Below are 15,725 nucleotides of genomic sequence, written 5' to 3'. Positions count from 1 at the left end.
TTGATTAAGAAGGGAGGGTCTCTGAATACTTAAGGCCTTTAAGATACTCCACAAGTTTGTCAAAAGTCACAGAGAAGAAAAGTATCACCTTCCACGTAAAATCCACGGGAAAAAGGAGTACTGTAAGACTCTTGGCAAGGTACTTCGTTTCTCTAGGTCTTGGCTTCTTTATCCTTGAAATAAGAAATTGAATTAGCTGATTTTTAAAATTGTTGTCTTTTAATATATAAAGGTTGGTACCTATACTCTACTAAAAATCAAAATAGATGAATAGATAACAAACATAGGTTTGCTAGTTTTTTAAGTCAATGTATAGTGTTATTTCGGGATTCAGTCAGTTACATTTTCACAGTCATGAAAGACAAGGAAAGACTGAGAAGCTATCACAGATTGGAGGACAGCCAAAAGCAATGTGGGATCCTGGATGGGATACTGGAACTGAAAAGGGATATTAGTAGAAAAACTGGTGAAATCCAACTAAAGCCTTCAGTTTAGTTAATAGTTAACAGTATTATTAGGTAATAGTATTGCACCAATGTGAATGTCTTAGTTTTGATAGTTGCTGTGATTTTACAAGAAGTTAACCTTAGAGGATGCTAGGCGAAGTACATATGGAAACTCTCTGTACTATTTTTGTAAGGTGTTTCTAAGTCTAAAATTATTTCAAAAGAAAATATTTTTTGGCCGGGCGCGGTGGCTCAAGCCTGTGATCCCAGCACTTTGGGAGGCCGAGACGGGCGGATCACGAGGTCAGGAGATCGAGACCATCCTGGCTAACATGGTGAAACCCCGTTTCTACTAAAAAAATAGCCGGGTGAGGTGGTGGGCGCCTGTAGTCCCAGCTACTTGGGAGGCTGAGGCAGGAGAATGGCATAAACCCGGGAGGCGGAGCTTGCAGTGAGCTGAGATCCGGCCACTGCACTCCAGCCTGGGCGACAGAGCGAGACTCTGTCTCAAAAAAAAAAAGAAAATGTTTTTTATTAATAAGAGTGGGAAAGCAAGCCACAGAGGGAGAGAAGTTGTTTGCAAGATTTATAACTGCAAAGAACTCAAAATCAGAATATATAAATAACTCATACAAATCAGTAAAGGAAAGACTGACAACCCAATAGAAAAACAGGCAAAAGACTTAAAAGACTCTTCACGTAAGAGGATGTCCAAATAGCCAATAAGCATATAAAAATGTGCTTGGTGGGCCAGGCGTGATGGCTCACGCCTGTAATCCCAGCACTTTGGGAGGCCGAGGCGGGTGGATCACGAGGTCAGGAGATCAAGACCATCCTGGCTAACATGGTGAAACCCCGTCTCTACTAAAAATAAAAAAAATTAGCAGACCATTGTGGCGGGCGCCTATAGTCCCAGCTACTTGGGAGGCTGAGGCAGGAGAATGGTGTGAACCCGGGAGGCGGAGCTTGAGGTGAGCCAAGATTGTGCCACTGCACTCCAGCCTGGGGCGACTGAGCAAGACTCTGTCTCAAAAAAAAAAAAAAAAAAAAAAGAATTGAATGCGGGGCCTCAAATAGATATTTGCACATCACTGTTGATACCAGCACTGTTCACAATAGCCAAAAGCTGGAAACAACACAAATGTCCATCAACAGATGAATGGATAAACAAAATGTGGTATAGACATAAAATGGAATATTATTCAGCTTTAAAAAGGAATGAAATTCTGATATATGCTACAACATGGAGGATCCTTGAGAACATTATGCTAAGTGAAATGTCAGTCACAAAAGGACAGATAGATTGTATGGTTCCACCTATAAGAGTTACAAAAATTGACCAAGTATGTGAACAGCTCAGAAGCATCTTAACTCCAAAAACAGCTCAAACTCCTCTGTGCCAGTTGTATTCCCACAAGTGATGACTCGATAGTATCATCATCAGTGAGGGCATGAGAGCATACGGCCTGCTGGATGATCTGAAGTCAGTGAGTGTGTGCTTAGGGCCAAAGGGAAAGGGACAAAAAGTTAATCTTTTCAGGGCTCAAAGCTAAAACACAACCAGGCAGTGAAGATGTTACTACAATGGCAGAACAGTTTTAATCAAAAGGTGATGAATCTGGAACCTAGAGATAAGGCACAGGGCAAGGAATACAAGAATGTGACCTTGTCTTCTTTTCCTGGCTTTCTTTTATTGGACTTTGGCAAATCACCTAATTACCCTTCTTCAATCTCCTTATCATAAAAGGAGAGGAAGTAAGGAAGAGTGAACTATGGAAGGTTAGAACTGGTTCCTTCCAGTTCTGACACTGAGTATTTCCAATCCATTTGGTTTCTCTGAGACCAAAACAAAACAAAACAAAAAAACCAATAACCATTCCTTAGTCACTTAAGTTTCAGTTTATTATGGAGGCTAAAGTTCCTAACCACCTGAGTTCAAAGCTCAATGTGGTCAAGTATGACTGACTGGAATTGCTGGACCTTAAATCTCCCTTACTCCTTCAAACTCAAAATGCCAGTGCTACCACAGACACTGGCATTATTGAGCCCTTCTCCCTATCTCACAACCTAAATGATGTTAGGTATCTTACTTCTCAGTTCCTCAGTAATCTAAAATTCATACCTCACAGGTATTTTTTTTTGACTCAACATGGAAGCATCATCATTACAGGTAAAGACTATAGGCTTCTAAAGTTGAATAGACTTGGGTTTGAAGGCCAGTTTCGTCACTTACTAGCTGTGTATCCTCAGGCTACACAACCTTTTTGAACCTTTGTTTCTTTGTCTGTAAATCAGAATAATAGTATCTTCTATACATTGTTTTTATAAAGATTAAATAACTAATACATATAAAACATTAAGCACCAGGAAGCTATTTTGTCCAAAACTAGATACAGCAGAGCGGTACTCAACTGCCTGGTTTGAACCTCACTTCTTACAATAACATAACCTTAGGCAAATTACTTATCCTTTTTGTGCTTCAGTTTTCTCATCTGTAAAATAGGGATATTGAGTATCCTATAGGATTACTGGGATAATCAAATAAATTAATGTGGATAAAGCACTTACTACCTGGAACTTATTAGTGCTATTTAAAATTTACTATTATTCAGTCTGAGCAACATAGCAAAACCCCATCTCTTAAAAAAAAAAAATTAGCCTAACATAGTAGTGTGCGCCTATAGTCCTGGCTACCAGGGAGGCTGAGATGGGAGGATTGAGCCCAGGAGTTTGAAGTTACAGTGATCTATGATCATGCCACTGCACTCTGTCTGAGAGAGAGAACAAGACTGGGTGTCCAAAAATAAATAAACACACACACATATATAAAATAACTATTATTGTTAACAATTATAGCATGTACATCCTTCTCTCCAACATACCCAAATCCATTTTCTCTTCTTATACGTGATGAATTCATTCATTTAAATCCATTTTTTATTCTTATACATGATGAATTCATTAGTCAAATCACAAATATTTATTGGGTGCCTACCATGTGCCAAGTACCACATTTGTCTTTGTGGTGCTTAGAGTATAAGGAGAGAGGCAATTAAATAAGTACATAAAAGTGTGAGAAATGGGCCGGGCGCGGTGGCTCAAGCCTGTAATCCCAGCACTTTGGGAGGCCGAGACGGGTGGATCACGAGGTCAGGAGATCGAGACCATCCTGGCTAACACGGTGAAACCCCGTCTCTACTAAAAAAATACAAAAAATTAGCCGGGCGAGATGGCGGGCGCCTGTAGTCCCAGCTACTCGGGAGGCTGAGGCAGGAGAATGGCGTAAACCCGGGAGGCGGAGCTTGCAGTGAGCCGAGATCGCGCCACTGCACTCCAGCCTGGGTGACAGAGCGAGACTCCGTCTCAAAAAAAAAAAAAAAAAAAAAAAAAAAAAAGTGTGAGAAATGATAATATAAGCACATGGGATTATATGGCAAGGGCACCAATTATGTGTATTGGCATCAGAGAAGCTCCATTTAAGGAGAAAGGTAAAGGATAAGCAGGAGTTACCTGGTATGTGTTGGAGGGGATTTGAGAAGAGTATTCCAAATAGAGGGAAGAACATGTGCTCCGTAGTATCTCTTGCAATCTGTCCTATCTTCTTCAGACCAGCTGTATAAAGCCTGACCATCATCATGATCTGTCTGAATCAGTGCTTTTCAAATTTGAATGTGCATATAAATCATGTGAAGATCTTGTTAAAATGCCCATTCTGATTTAGAAAGTCTGGAGTAGGTCCCAAAATTCTACATTTTGAACAGCTCTCAGATGATGACAGTACGGCTGGGACACCACTCTGAGAAGTAAAAGTCTACCTAGATAATTCCATTTATACATGCGATATCACTTCCTTGTTTATATCACTCCAGTTACTCCTTACTGTCCTCAAAATGAAATCCAAACTCCTTAGCATGATGACATACAAGACCTTTCATGACTTGGCCTCTGCATATCTCTGGAGCCTTGGCTCTCTACATTCCCTTACCGTCCCACTCTAAACGAAAGCACACATAGGCATATGCGTGCACACACACACACACACACACACGTCTTTCAGAATTTATAGATTAGCTGTAATTTCCTTCAGTAGACATTTCTAGTTCCTAGTCTAGGTTAAGAATTACACGAATTACTGAATAATCCTCCAGACTGATCTCTATCACAGTACATGTCAGCATTGATACTATAATTGATCATTTGTCTCTTTCCACACTAGTACTGCAAGCAATCTAAGGACAGAAGTTATATGTCTTATTTTTGTATTCCAAGTCCCTAACACAGTAAACAACCCATGAATATGTGCTAGATGAATATATGATTTAAAGAATAGTGACTGGGCGTGGTGGCTCTTGCCTATAATCCCAGCACTTTGGGAGGCTGAGGCGGGCAGATCACCTGAGGTCGGGAGTTCAAGACCAGCCTGACCAAAATGGAGAAACTCCGTCTCTACTAAAAATATAAAATTAGCCAAGTGTGGTGGTACATGCCTGTAATCCCAGCTACTCAGGAAGGCTGAGGCAGGAGAATCACTTGAACCCAGGAGGCAGAGGTTGCAGTGAGCCAAGATCATGCTATTGCACTCCAGCCTGGGCAACAAGAGCAAAACTCCATCTCAAAAAAAAAAAAAAAGAATAGCTAGCTAGCTCAGGGCAAAGCCTAAAATGAATTAAATATAGAACAGGTACCTGAAGAGTAAAAGGAAGGAAAAGATAACAGGGTATGAGTAAAAATTAACAAAACTATAAATGGAAACATCAGTATAACAAAATTATGCTTAGTATAAACTAAATGTACCTCCTTGCCACTGACTAATCCAGTGTTTCTCAAATAAACAATTAAGTAATACAAAGATTACAGTATTCTAAAGCAGTCACCAAGCTACCTTCTCTACTCCCTGTTAAGACCTGTAGAATCCAGGAGTGGAGTATGGACTTAAATTCTCAATTTCCCTGTCCCAGCTAATTAGAGCTCCACTTAGGTCAGGGTTCAGTTTGCTGCATAGTTAGCACCTCTAGCTAAAGGTGTTGTCAAAGAGAAGTCAAGCTTAAAGTTGAAAACTTGTTCTTAAACTTCAAAACAACAAGAATAAGAGTGGGAAGGAATTTGCATTCCAGGCCCTCAGTTTTATCACTGAGCTGGAGGTGCGGGTTAAATAATGAAACATAACGCCATTAAATGAATGTAGAAATGTACTCTCGCTATATTCTTTTTTAAAATAAACTTTTTATTGAAGCATAACTTAGTTACAAAAGTACACAAATAAAAAAGTTACAGCTTGATAAAATTTCAAAAGTTAACAAACCTATGCAATCACTACACAGACAAGAAACTAGAACATTCCCAGTACCCTAGAGACTTCTTATAGGTGGCCTATCAGTTGTTACCCTCACTCCTCCCCAAAGGTAATCTCTGTCCTGACTCTTATCACCACTGATCAGTTCTGCCTATTTTTGAAACCAATATAAACATCATAAAATATTTATTCTTAAGTGTCTTTTTTTTCCTGCTTATTGTATTTTTAAGAATTGTCCAAGTTTTTTGCACTTACTAGAAGTTTTATTTGTATTGTGGGAAAGTATCCCATTGCATGAACGGCCAGAATTTATTGAATCCATTTTTTGTGTTTATGGACTTTTTGGTTGTTTTCAGCATGGGGACTATAAAAATTAATGTTGCTGTGATCATTCTTGTATGTCTTTCAGTACCCATATGAAAATACTTCTACTGGATATATATCTAGAAGTGGAACTGCTAGGTTATGGGGTATGCATATGTTCAGCTAGATAATGTCAAACAATTTTCCAAAATACTTGTTCTAGTTTATATTCCTACCAGCAAGATATCAGTATTCCAGTTGCTTCACATCCTTTGGTCTCTGTCGTTTTAGCCTTTCTAGATAATGGTGTCACATTGTGGTTTTCATCTGTATCTTACCACCACCACTACCATTACCGGTACAACCACTTTAAAAAAATTGTGGTAAATGTACATAAGATTTACCACTTTAACCATTTTTTTTTTTTTTTTTGAGACTTAGTCTCGCTCTGTCGCCCAGGCTGGAGTGCAGTGGCCGGATCTCAGCTCACTGCAAGCTCCGCCTCCCGGGTTTACGCCATTCTCTCGCCTCAGCCTCCCGAGTAGCTGGGACTACAGGTGCCCGCCATCTCGCCCGGCTAATTTTTTGTATTTTTTTAGTAGATACGGGGTTTCACCGTGTTAGCCAGGATGGTCTCGATCTCCTGACCTCGTGATCCGCCCGTCTCGGCCTCCCAAAGTGCTGGGATTACAGGCTTGAGCCACCGCGCCCGGCCAACCATTTTTAAGTAAACAGTTCAGTGGCATTAAGTGCATTCACATTGTTGTGCAACCATCACCACCATCCATCTCCAAAACTTTTTCATTATCTCAAACTGCGACTCTATACCCATTAAACAACAATTCCTGATTCTCCCTTCCCTCCAGCCCCTGGTAACCACTGCTCTACCTTCTGTCTCTATGAATTTGACTACAACAGAAAGCTGCAGGAGCCGATACAGTTTGCATAACTTTTTTTTTTGAAGTTGCCAACTCCTCACCTACATGTTAAGGGTAATATAATCATATGCAGTGGTCTCACTCCTGCCCTGGCTGTAGGTTTGTCTTCTAAGGCACATTATGGTAAAGTGGAATTATATTGGAAGCAAATTTATAACTAGTACTTATACCTATTCCTTATGCCTTACACAGTCCTTGTCAGTTAATAGGCCTTCAGTTCTCAAATGTAATAGCTACTATTTTATTTCCATTTCAGAATTGTTGCAGAAAGATGTAGTGAGGTTGCAGTGTTCAAATAGTCTATTTTAGTTAAAACCTACAGTAAGGAAACAAAAAAAGTCATAACTAAAAACAACACTTAGTTTAGCCTGCCAAAGTGATGTATTTCACTTGTGTTTATTCTTTTATTTATTTATTGGAGATAGAGTCTTTGCTGTGTTGCCCAGGCTGGAGAGCAGTGGCACAATGTCCGTTCACCGCAACCTCTGCCTCCCGTGTTCAAGCAATTCTCCCTGCCTCAGCCTCCTGAGTAGCTGGGATTACAGACACCCGCCACCACCCCCAGCTAATTTTTGTGTTTTTAGTAGAGACAGGTTTCACCATGTTCGCCAGGCTGTTCTCAAACTCCTGGCCTTAGGTGATCCACCCACCTCGGCCTCCGAAAGTGCTGGGATTACAGGCATGAGCTGCCATGCCTGGCCTATTCTTTTATTTTTAATCTTGTTTCTCTAAAAGTCATTTTCTTCTATGGTTTAACACTACCATGAAGATCGTCATCTTCTATTTATTTAATAAATCATTACATAGAGAAAATAGGCTGGGCACGGTAGCTCATGTCTGTAATCCCAGCACTTTGGGAGGCCAAGGCGGGAGGATCACTTGAGATGAACTCCTGGGAGTTCAAGACAAGCCTGGGAAACATAATGAGACCCCTATCTCTACAAAAAATTTAAAAATTTGCCGGGTGTGGTGTTGCACACCTGTAGTCTCAGCTACTCAGGAGATTGAGGTGGCAGGATCACTTGAGCCTAGGAAGTCAAGCAATGATCATATCACTGCACCTCAGCCTGGGTGACACAGTGAGACCCTGTTATGTTTAGAATAGAATAGAATAGAATAGAATATTAATTTTTTTCTTTTACCTTTAAAAAAAAATTTTTTTTAACTTTAAAAAATTGTTTTATTTTTGAGATGGAGTCTCACTCTGTCACCCAGGCTGGAGTGCAGTGGCACGATCTCGGCTCACTGCAACCTCTTCCTCCCAAGTTGAAGTGATTCTCCTGCCTCAGCCTCCTGAGTAACTGGGATTTTAGGCGCGGGACACTGCACCTGGCTAATTTTTGTATTTTTAGTAGAGACAGGGTTTCACCACGTTGACAGCCTGGACTCGATCTCCTGACTTCAGGTGATCTGCCCGCCTCGGCTTCCCAAAGTGCTGGGATTACAGGTGTGAGCCACTGCGCCCAGCTTCTTTTACCTTTACTTTTTAAATTATTGTTGTTATTACCACACTAGCCTACACTATCAATATAATCTAGTAATTTTCTTATCACTGAAATATTCTAAGGGTTGGGCTTCACTCTAGCCATAAAATAGACCTTTGGCCTTAATTTGTTCCAAAAGTTTCATTATAATGCAGATCAAAATGTATTACAATGGGTGCAGATCAAGCAATGGAAAATGGATTACATGTTCCTGCAGAGATAATATAATTAAGGACTAAAACCCTACTAAGGACTTATCATCAAATAAGTCATATAGCTATAGTAAGTAGTATAACTAAGCCCCTATAAATATAAAACAGTGTTCCTTCTTCTATAAAATGGACATAAACATATTGAATAGAGTATGCAAGTTGCCCCCAAAGTATAATAAAGTATACGTACAGCATACAGAAATTTTAAATTCGGTAATTTGCTAAGCACCTACTATATCCCAGGTATTGTAGGCAAATCAAAGTAGGCTAAGCCGCTGAAGAGCATGGAGACTAACAAGGGGTAACACACATACATAGGGACTATAATTTGAGGAATGGTGAGAATAGTGATATAGCCAAAGAACAGTATTAGATGAAGGGGAGATTCCTTTTTTAAGGTCAGGTTTCATGGTAGAAGTATCATTCCTTTAAATATTTGAAAAAATGAAGATGATGGAAGTGAAGGCAGAAACGAATGCATTTCGATTTGAGAAAATGACATGAGCAAAGGCATTGAGGTGGGAAAGAACACAGCATAATAACAACATAATTAAGAGCTACCATTAACTAACCCCTTAGAGTATGTACACTTTTAAAATCCTTGCATCAGTCCTGTTAGGTAGGTGACTTATTATTTCCACCATACAAATTGGAAATTGGAGTTACATAGAGAGGTCAAATAAGTGGTAGAGGCAGGATTCTAACCTAACTCTGATTCCAAAACCACTGTTCATGGTCACCATACTGTAGTGTTTACATTCAAGAAGTAGCAGATAATACAGTCTAGCTGGAGGATAGAATAAAAATACACATTATACACACACACACATATACACATATATATGTGTGTGTATATATATATATGAAGTGGATAGTCTTCTGGGAAAGGATTTGTAGAGGGTTAAGAGGAGTGAAAATGAACAGAAAAGGATAGACGAAAGGTTTGGTGGAGGAGGGCGCAGAAATAATATCCAACTGATTGCTCTGGGGACTACGGAAAAGGGGAAAATCAAAGGTGCCTGAGGTTTCATATATGGTTGCCTGAGGACAGTGGCATCACAAACACACATAGAAAAGTGAGGAGAAGTGTTGTTTGGAGGGGGGTGGGAAAGGAAAGATGGAGCAATAATTTTGATTGTAGACGTGTTGTGTTGTTTAAAGCACAGATGAAATACACCATTGGCAATTTAGGCAACAGATGTGACTTCTCATTTTAAGAAGTTCTCTGGGTTAAAAAGAAGACCAGAGGACAATAACTAGAGGTTACTAGGAGCTAAGACTTTATCAGAGTTGACACTCTGGCTTCAGTGGGCCTTATCTTCCCTGCATCTCATCACCCTCTGTCCTGACATGGCTCAAATCGCCTCACTCCATAGCTCCTCTAAGACCACAGCTTCCTTTACTTCTACCCCTGCTCTCCACCCTCCCTGTGATCCCTTGATACCTCTGAATGCACCTAGTTCAACAGTCCCCATTTTCACCTGCCTTTCTCTCCAGTCAAACCTTTGGCCATTCATTTGAATTCTGCCCTCTCTGGCATCTTACAGTACCTCTTCCGTAGATATTACCTTCCTCCCCTCCATTCCAAATCCAAAGGACCAACCTCTTAACTAGTGAAGGCCTTACAGGGAAATGAACTGTGAACTCCAAACATCTGAGACAGGTCTCGGTTAATTTAGAAAGCTTATTTTGCCAAGGTTGAGGATATGCACTCAAGACACAGCCTCAGGCGGTCCTAATGACATGTGCCCAAGGTGGTCAGAGCACAGTTTGGTTTTATACATTTTAGGGGGACAGGAGACATCAATCAACATATGTATGATGAACACTGGTTCAGTCTGGAAAGGCAAGACATCTGGAAGCAGGAAGGGGGCTTCCAGGTCATGGGTAGATAAGAGACAAACGGTTGCATTCTTTTGAGTTTCTGATTAGCCTCTTCAAAGGAGGCAGTCAGATGTGCATTCATCTCAGTGAGCAGAGGGGTGATTTTGAATAGAATCGGAGGCAGGTTTGCCCTAAGCAGGTCCAGCTTGACTTTTCCCTTTGGCTTAGTGATTTTGGGGGCCCAAGATGTTTTCCTTTCACAGAACCTATAATCATAATTATAATATTGTCACTGTTAGCTGTGGAGAAACTATCCTCTTCAATGGGAATTAACACTGTAAAGAGTCCTGGTCCTTAAAGGGACCAAAGCAAGCATATCTTGTTAGACTTCCTTTGTGCCTGAAACCTGTGGTACTCTTACTGGATAATGTACTCTTACTGGATAATATACTCTAGGAATGAACTAAGCAGGTGAGATAGGCTAGCTTACCTTCTTTCCAGTTATGTCTTATTTCCAAACTTCTGAAGTGTGCAGCAAGGAGGCAGTTGGTATGGAGACATAAAGCAGAAACAACTTCAGAGGTCCTTTAATGTGACAGTGTACAGGGCTACTGCACTGGCATCCTGTTTCTTCCTGAAACCAGACCTGGTGTAAAATCCAGCATTGGTTAGGGACTTTGAGGCAGCACTAGTCTTGGTTGGAAACCCTGGCTCTCCTCTAAACCTACACTGTGGTGGCTCCTGACTAGCCTCAGTGAAGCCACTTTGCAGTCAGCACCTGTGTCTGTAGCTGAGGGCCCTGAGGCCTTCGTGTATGTAGCACAGGGAGCCAGCAGAGGGAGCTGTCGTCCCAGAACTTTCTTAGAGCTTCTAAGAAGTTCTGATTTTGAAAAAGATCTTCCTAGGCTCCATCCGAACCTCCCATGCAATAAGACTCTAACTTGAGATATGTGACATTTTGGTGCCAGACCCCTGGTGTGAGCAGATGGGGAGCTTCTGCATAGCTGTTTAAACTTGAAAGCCCTAGGAGCTCTTGATTTCAAGGAAACGCCTGTTTACTGATCCAAATCAAGCAACTCTTGAGAAATGGGAGTGCCTTTCTTACCTCGGTCTTTATTGATCTTGGTATCCGCACCTCCAGTGACGTGTCCTGAAGGGTGGGAGAGAATTCCTAAGTGCCTCACACACAGGGAAAGAAGGAAGTCCAACCAATGCTGCAGAAAGTCCCCACTGGGGAGGTGCGGGTAGTGTTTGGGTAGTATTAAACAGTGAGTGCCCTGTGAGAAGAGAAGCACAGTGCCTGGGTGCAGCACTTTGCATCAGCTCTGATTTTGAAATCAGAAACAGAGGCTTTGAAGCCGGCCAGTAAGGGGTTGTCAGTCAGTTGACTAATGCTCTTGATTTGAATCGGAGGCTGCTGTGAAAAGGGATGCAGCTTCTCTAGCCACTGTGAACTTCTGAATCTCACTAGGGTTGGGTCTGCTTTGGGGCACTCAGATAACCCCGGTATTTCCAAACCAGCTTTCCCTTTTGCTTCAGGACATATCTTACCCAAGCCTGCACTATGGAGAAGTGGGACGGTAATGAGGGCACCTCAGCTTTTCACATGCCTGAGTGGATGGTGAGTTCTCTGGTCGTTTTGTTTCTCCTTCTATTTCTTGATAATGAGAGGCAACCATTTTTGCCGGGTGACAAGGATCACCTGTAAGAAGCTCCTACCAAGATCCGTGGTTGGAAAAAGTTATGACTCTGAGTTCTGATTAGTTCCTAGGTACTAGGTCACCACTGTTTCTTAATTATCCGCGAAACTGGGAAAGGTGTGAGAGTTGCCTGGCCCGGGCTTGTTGCCTGGTTGTCTCTGGTGGGCGGGGGCTTTCCTCTGGCTGCTGGTATGATGTATGGGTTGTGTTTCCTGTGACTGTTTTGCACTTCTGTTTTCAACCTGGCGCTTCATTTGTTTCTCTGGGGGTAAAGAAAAAGAACAATGATGAGAAAAAACAAAAACAGAACTTACAGAAATGGTGCTCTCTCAAGTCTGAGAAGATTTCAAACATTCCCCCCCCCTCCCCCCCCCGCCTGTATTTGTCCCTTCAGTCACATTTCCCAATTTCCCCCCAGCTATCCTTTACATATACATTTCTCTAAGGCAGGAACTGTAGCCCTCTTGGTACAGTTCTTCAGAATACCATATTTGCCTGATCGGTAGTTTTATTATAATGATAATAAGGACTTATTTGTTCATAAGAACTAGCATATAAACATATTATATTGGATTGAATTTCAACTTTTAATTTAAAAACAATAACCATCCTTATGTTTCTAAATAGTTTCTTCTAGATTTAGCCTGATTTCTTACAACCTATACAGGTTTATGTTTACAGGTTTGTGTTTCCCCACTATGGAAAACTAGTTAGACTCTCTAAAACATATTTCAGGTTCTTTTTAGTGTTTACAGAATTATGGATTTGAAGAAATAACTATTGATAATGAGATAGAATATATAGTGGGCCTAGCAAAGGCCCCGCTGAGGAACTTACATTTCAACTCATTGTTACAACTATTGTTTATTGTTTTGGGGGAGGTTATTGCTGTTCTTAATGTTGTTTCAGAACATTATGTTCAGGTTTTTTTTTTTTTTTTTTTGAGATGGAGTCTGGCTTTGTTGTCCAGGCTGGAGTGCAGTGGCATGATCTCAGCTCACTGCAACCTCCGCTTCCTGGGTTCAAGTGATTCTCCTGCCTCAGCCTCACCAGTAGCTGGGATTACAGGTGTGCACCACCACACAGGGTAATTTTTGTATTTTTGGTGGAGACGGGGTTTCACCGTGTTGGCCAGGCTGGTCTTGAACTCCTGACCTGAGGTGATCCACTCAACTCGGCCACCCAAAGTGCTGGGATTACAGGTGTGAGCCACCACATCCAGCCTTGTGTTCAATTTTAAAACATTTTGTGGAAACAAAACTTATCCATCTATAAGCTTATTCCAAGTAATGTAGTGTTTTAGAATTAATGGAAGGATTTATTTAATACTTCTGATTGGGTTGAGTGTTTTTGAATTTCTTGCTACTCACTGATAACAAGAAGGGGGAAAAAGAAATTTGGTTTTCTTAGGGGAAGGTATCAAACTTTGATATTTCTATAAAGGAATATTACAGAAGAATTCTACTGAACATTAGTGTGCCAACTCAGAATCAATCAAAGTTTTATAGTAATTCTTATCTCTGTCATAGTCCTCATCATCTTACAAGCTTAGCACATCCCCTCAAAGTTCAGTAGCAGCTCCTACTGAACTTTCACCCTATTTACCTTCTTTCCACTTATGTGAAAGGGAAAACTGCCCTAAAGGAGTTGGTGTGACCACTGCATAAGGGATATGATCTAAGGCTTCCCAACTTTTAGAAAACACTCTTTAAGAAAACACAGCTCTGTAGTGCTGTGTCTTGGTTGGAAATAAATAATAAATAAATAAATAAATAAATAAATAAATAAATTTGTGGCCGGGTGCAGTGGCTCACGCCTGTAATCCGAGGCAGGCAGATCACGAGGGCAGGAGATTGAGACCATCCTGGCTAACACGGTGAAACCCTGTCTCTATTAAAAATACAAAAAATTAGTGGGGCATGGTGGCAGGCGCCTGTAGTCCCAGCTACTCGGGAGGCTGAGGCAGGAGAATGGTGTGAACCCGGGAGGCGGAGCTTGCAGTGAGCCGAAATCCCACCATCTCACTCCAGCCTGGGCGACAGAGCCAGACTCCGTCTCAAAACAAACAAACAAACAAACAAACAAACAAAATAATAGTTTAGAAAAGCACAGCTCTGCTCTGTTTTAATAAGGTATTACTCTCAGGAATTTCTTGGCCACTCTGTCTCTTAAATAGCAGGAAAATACCTTTGCTCAGTGTTTTGAACAGCAATAAAAAGGAATAGGGAGGGGCTAGTCTTCAATAACACGATTGTCTCATTTGCTAGCTTTTCCTTACCAAAGACTTTTGAGGCTTTCTTTCAGATACCACGTAAGTCATTGACTCCTGACTTGGTCTGAAAGTACTTCATTAGGCTGCTACTGATAGCCACTTAGCCAAGAAAGCTAACCTCTGAGCACCCTCCATTGTATTGCCTATGGATTTCCAAACCTTACTTTTGAAATGTTAAAGTGTCTTTTAATCCCTAAGAAAAAAACCCTTGCTCCAGCTCCCATGTTGGGCCAAAGTTTCAAGTTAAAGTTTTAACAAGTGTCTTACTCATGTTCCCATTTACATATTAGTGTAATGAAATGTCCACCGAAACTATCCCTGCCACCAAAGGAAATATGAGAAGCCTCTCAAATCTTCTTTCAGGAGAAAAATTTAGCAGAGAAGGTATATTACAACATCTCCCTTTTATTAAAAATCACCAGCAAAATGGGACTTTATATCCCTCAGAGAATAGGACTCACACTACATATAACAGCTGACAGTACTCACATCTCTGATTCCCAGCAGGGAAATAAGCCAGGATGAAGCCTGAAGAACCCCAGTCTCAAGAACTGACAAGGTAGACTTTCAAGGTTACGTTCCACCAATCACTGGAAAACTTCTCCTGGCGCCTCTGCTCCTCAGCTGTTTTCATGTGAAGGATTTTCTTAGCCTTGTTCAGACAGCTTTACTGCTGAAAGGTTGGGGAACACATCGTTTTAAAGATTGTCTTTATTAATGTGTTTTACTTCCCCTAAGAGATCTTAGGTCCCTTCTGGTACTAACCTCGACTAACATGCATGGAGATCAGCAATAACTTTTTCTATGTTTCTACATTTTAATATTTCCTCCTCCTCCCACTCCAGTTCTCTGTACTTTTCCATAGGAAATCTGGTTGATTGACTTTCTTGAGTACCCAGCCAGCTTGCTGCCCAATATTCTTTTGGCTAGAAGTAATCCTTTTCATAGGTAAAGAGCTAGTTCAAGCCACTCATTTGGCTTGGAAGAGAGAGGTATTTTGAGGAATATCTGAACCATATCTACTTGGAAGTAGAGACAAAAACCTCCAAAGTATCTGATAAATGGTGGTTGGAGGTAGCTTGACTATAACTCTAGGTCAGGATTGGTGTTTAAAACAGAAAGCCATTTGAAAAACTGATGAAAACTATGGGCTCTCTCCCCAGGATATTAAAAATACAAAATTTTGCATACTGTTGGAGGAGGTTCTAGACATCTATGGAATATAGGTTAAGAACATTTAATTTGAAAGAATA

The 15,725-nt window shown here is 40.9% G+C and overlaps 1 protein-coding gene and 1 long non-coding RNA gene across 5 annotated transcripts in view; one reads left to right on the top strand and one right to left on the bottom strand.

Moving 5' to 3' along the window:
- The window catches only part of AHCYL2 (adenosylhomocysteinase like 2), a 217,336-nt gene that overhangs the window by 141,988 nt on the left and 59,623 nt on the right, over positions 1–15,725 (top strand). The window contains exons 1-2 of one of the 4 annotated variants that reach the window (XM_033194897.1): positions 11,723–11,738; positions 12,040–12,121. The exons of 2 other annotated variants lie outside the window; for them this stretch is intronic. In XM_033194897.1, the coding sequence (XP_033050788.1) occupies positions 12,065–12,121 (57 nt within the window). In that variant the 5' untranslated portion in view covers positions 11,723–11,738; positions 12,040–12,064. Of the gene's footprint in view, positions 1–11,699; positions 12,122–15,725 lie in introns of those variants that run through there. One more of the 4 variants, XM_033194899.1, reaches the window with a different exon arrangement.
- LOC117073689 lies at positions 11,588–15,605 on the bottom strand. Its single transcript, XR_004433320.1, has 2 exons — positions 14,962–15,605; positions 11,588–12,462 (listed from the first exon to the last, which is right to left on the bottom strand). It is a non-coding gene; the product is annotated as an uncharacterized LOC117073689 (long non-coding RNA).

Source organism: Trachypithecus francoisi, unplaced genomic scaffold (genome assembly GCF_009764315.1).
Source record: "Trachypithecus francoisi isolate TF-2019V2 unplaced genomic scaffold, Tfra_2.0 Lachesis_group4, whole genome shotgun sequence".
Lineage (NCBI taxonomy): Eukaryota > Metazoa > Chordata > Mammalia > Primates > Cercopithecidae > Trachypithecus > Trachypithecus francoisi.
This window is presented reverse-complemented; position numbering and strand designations above follow the sequence as displayed.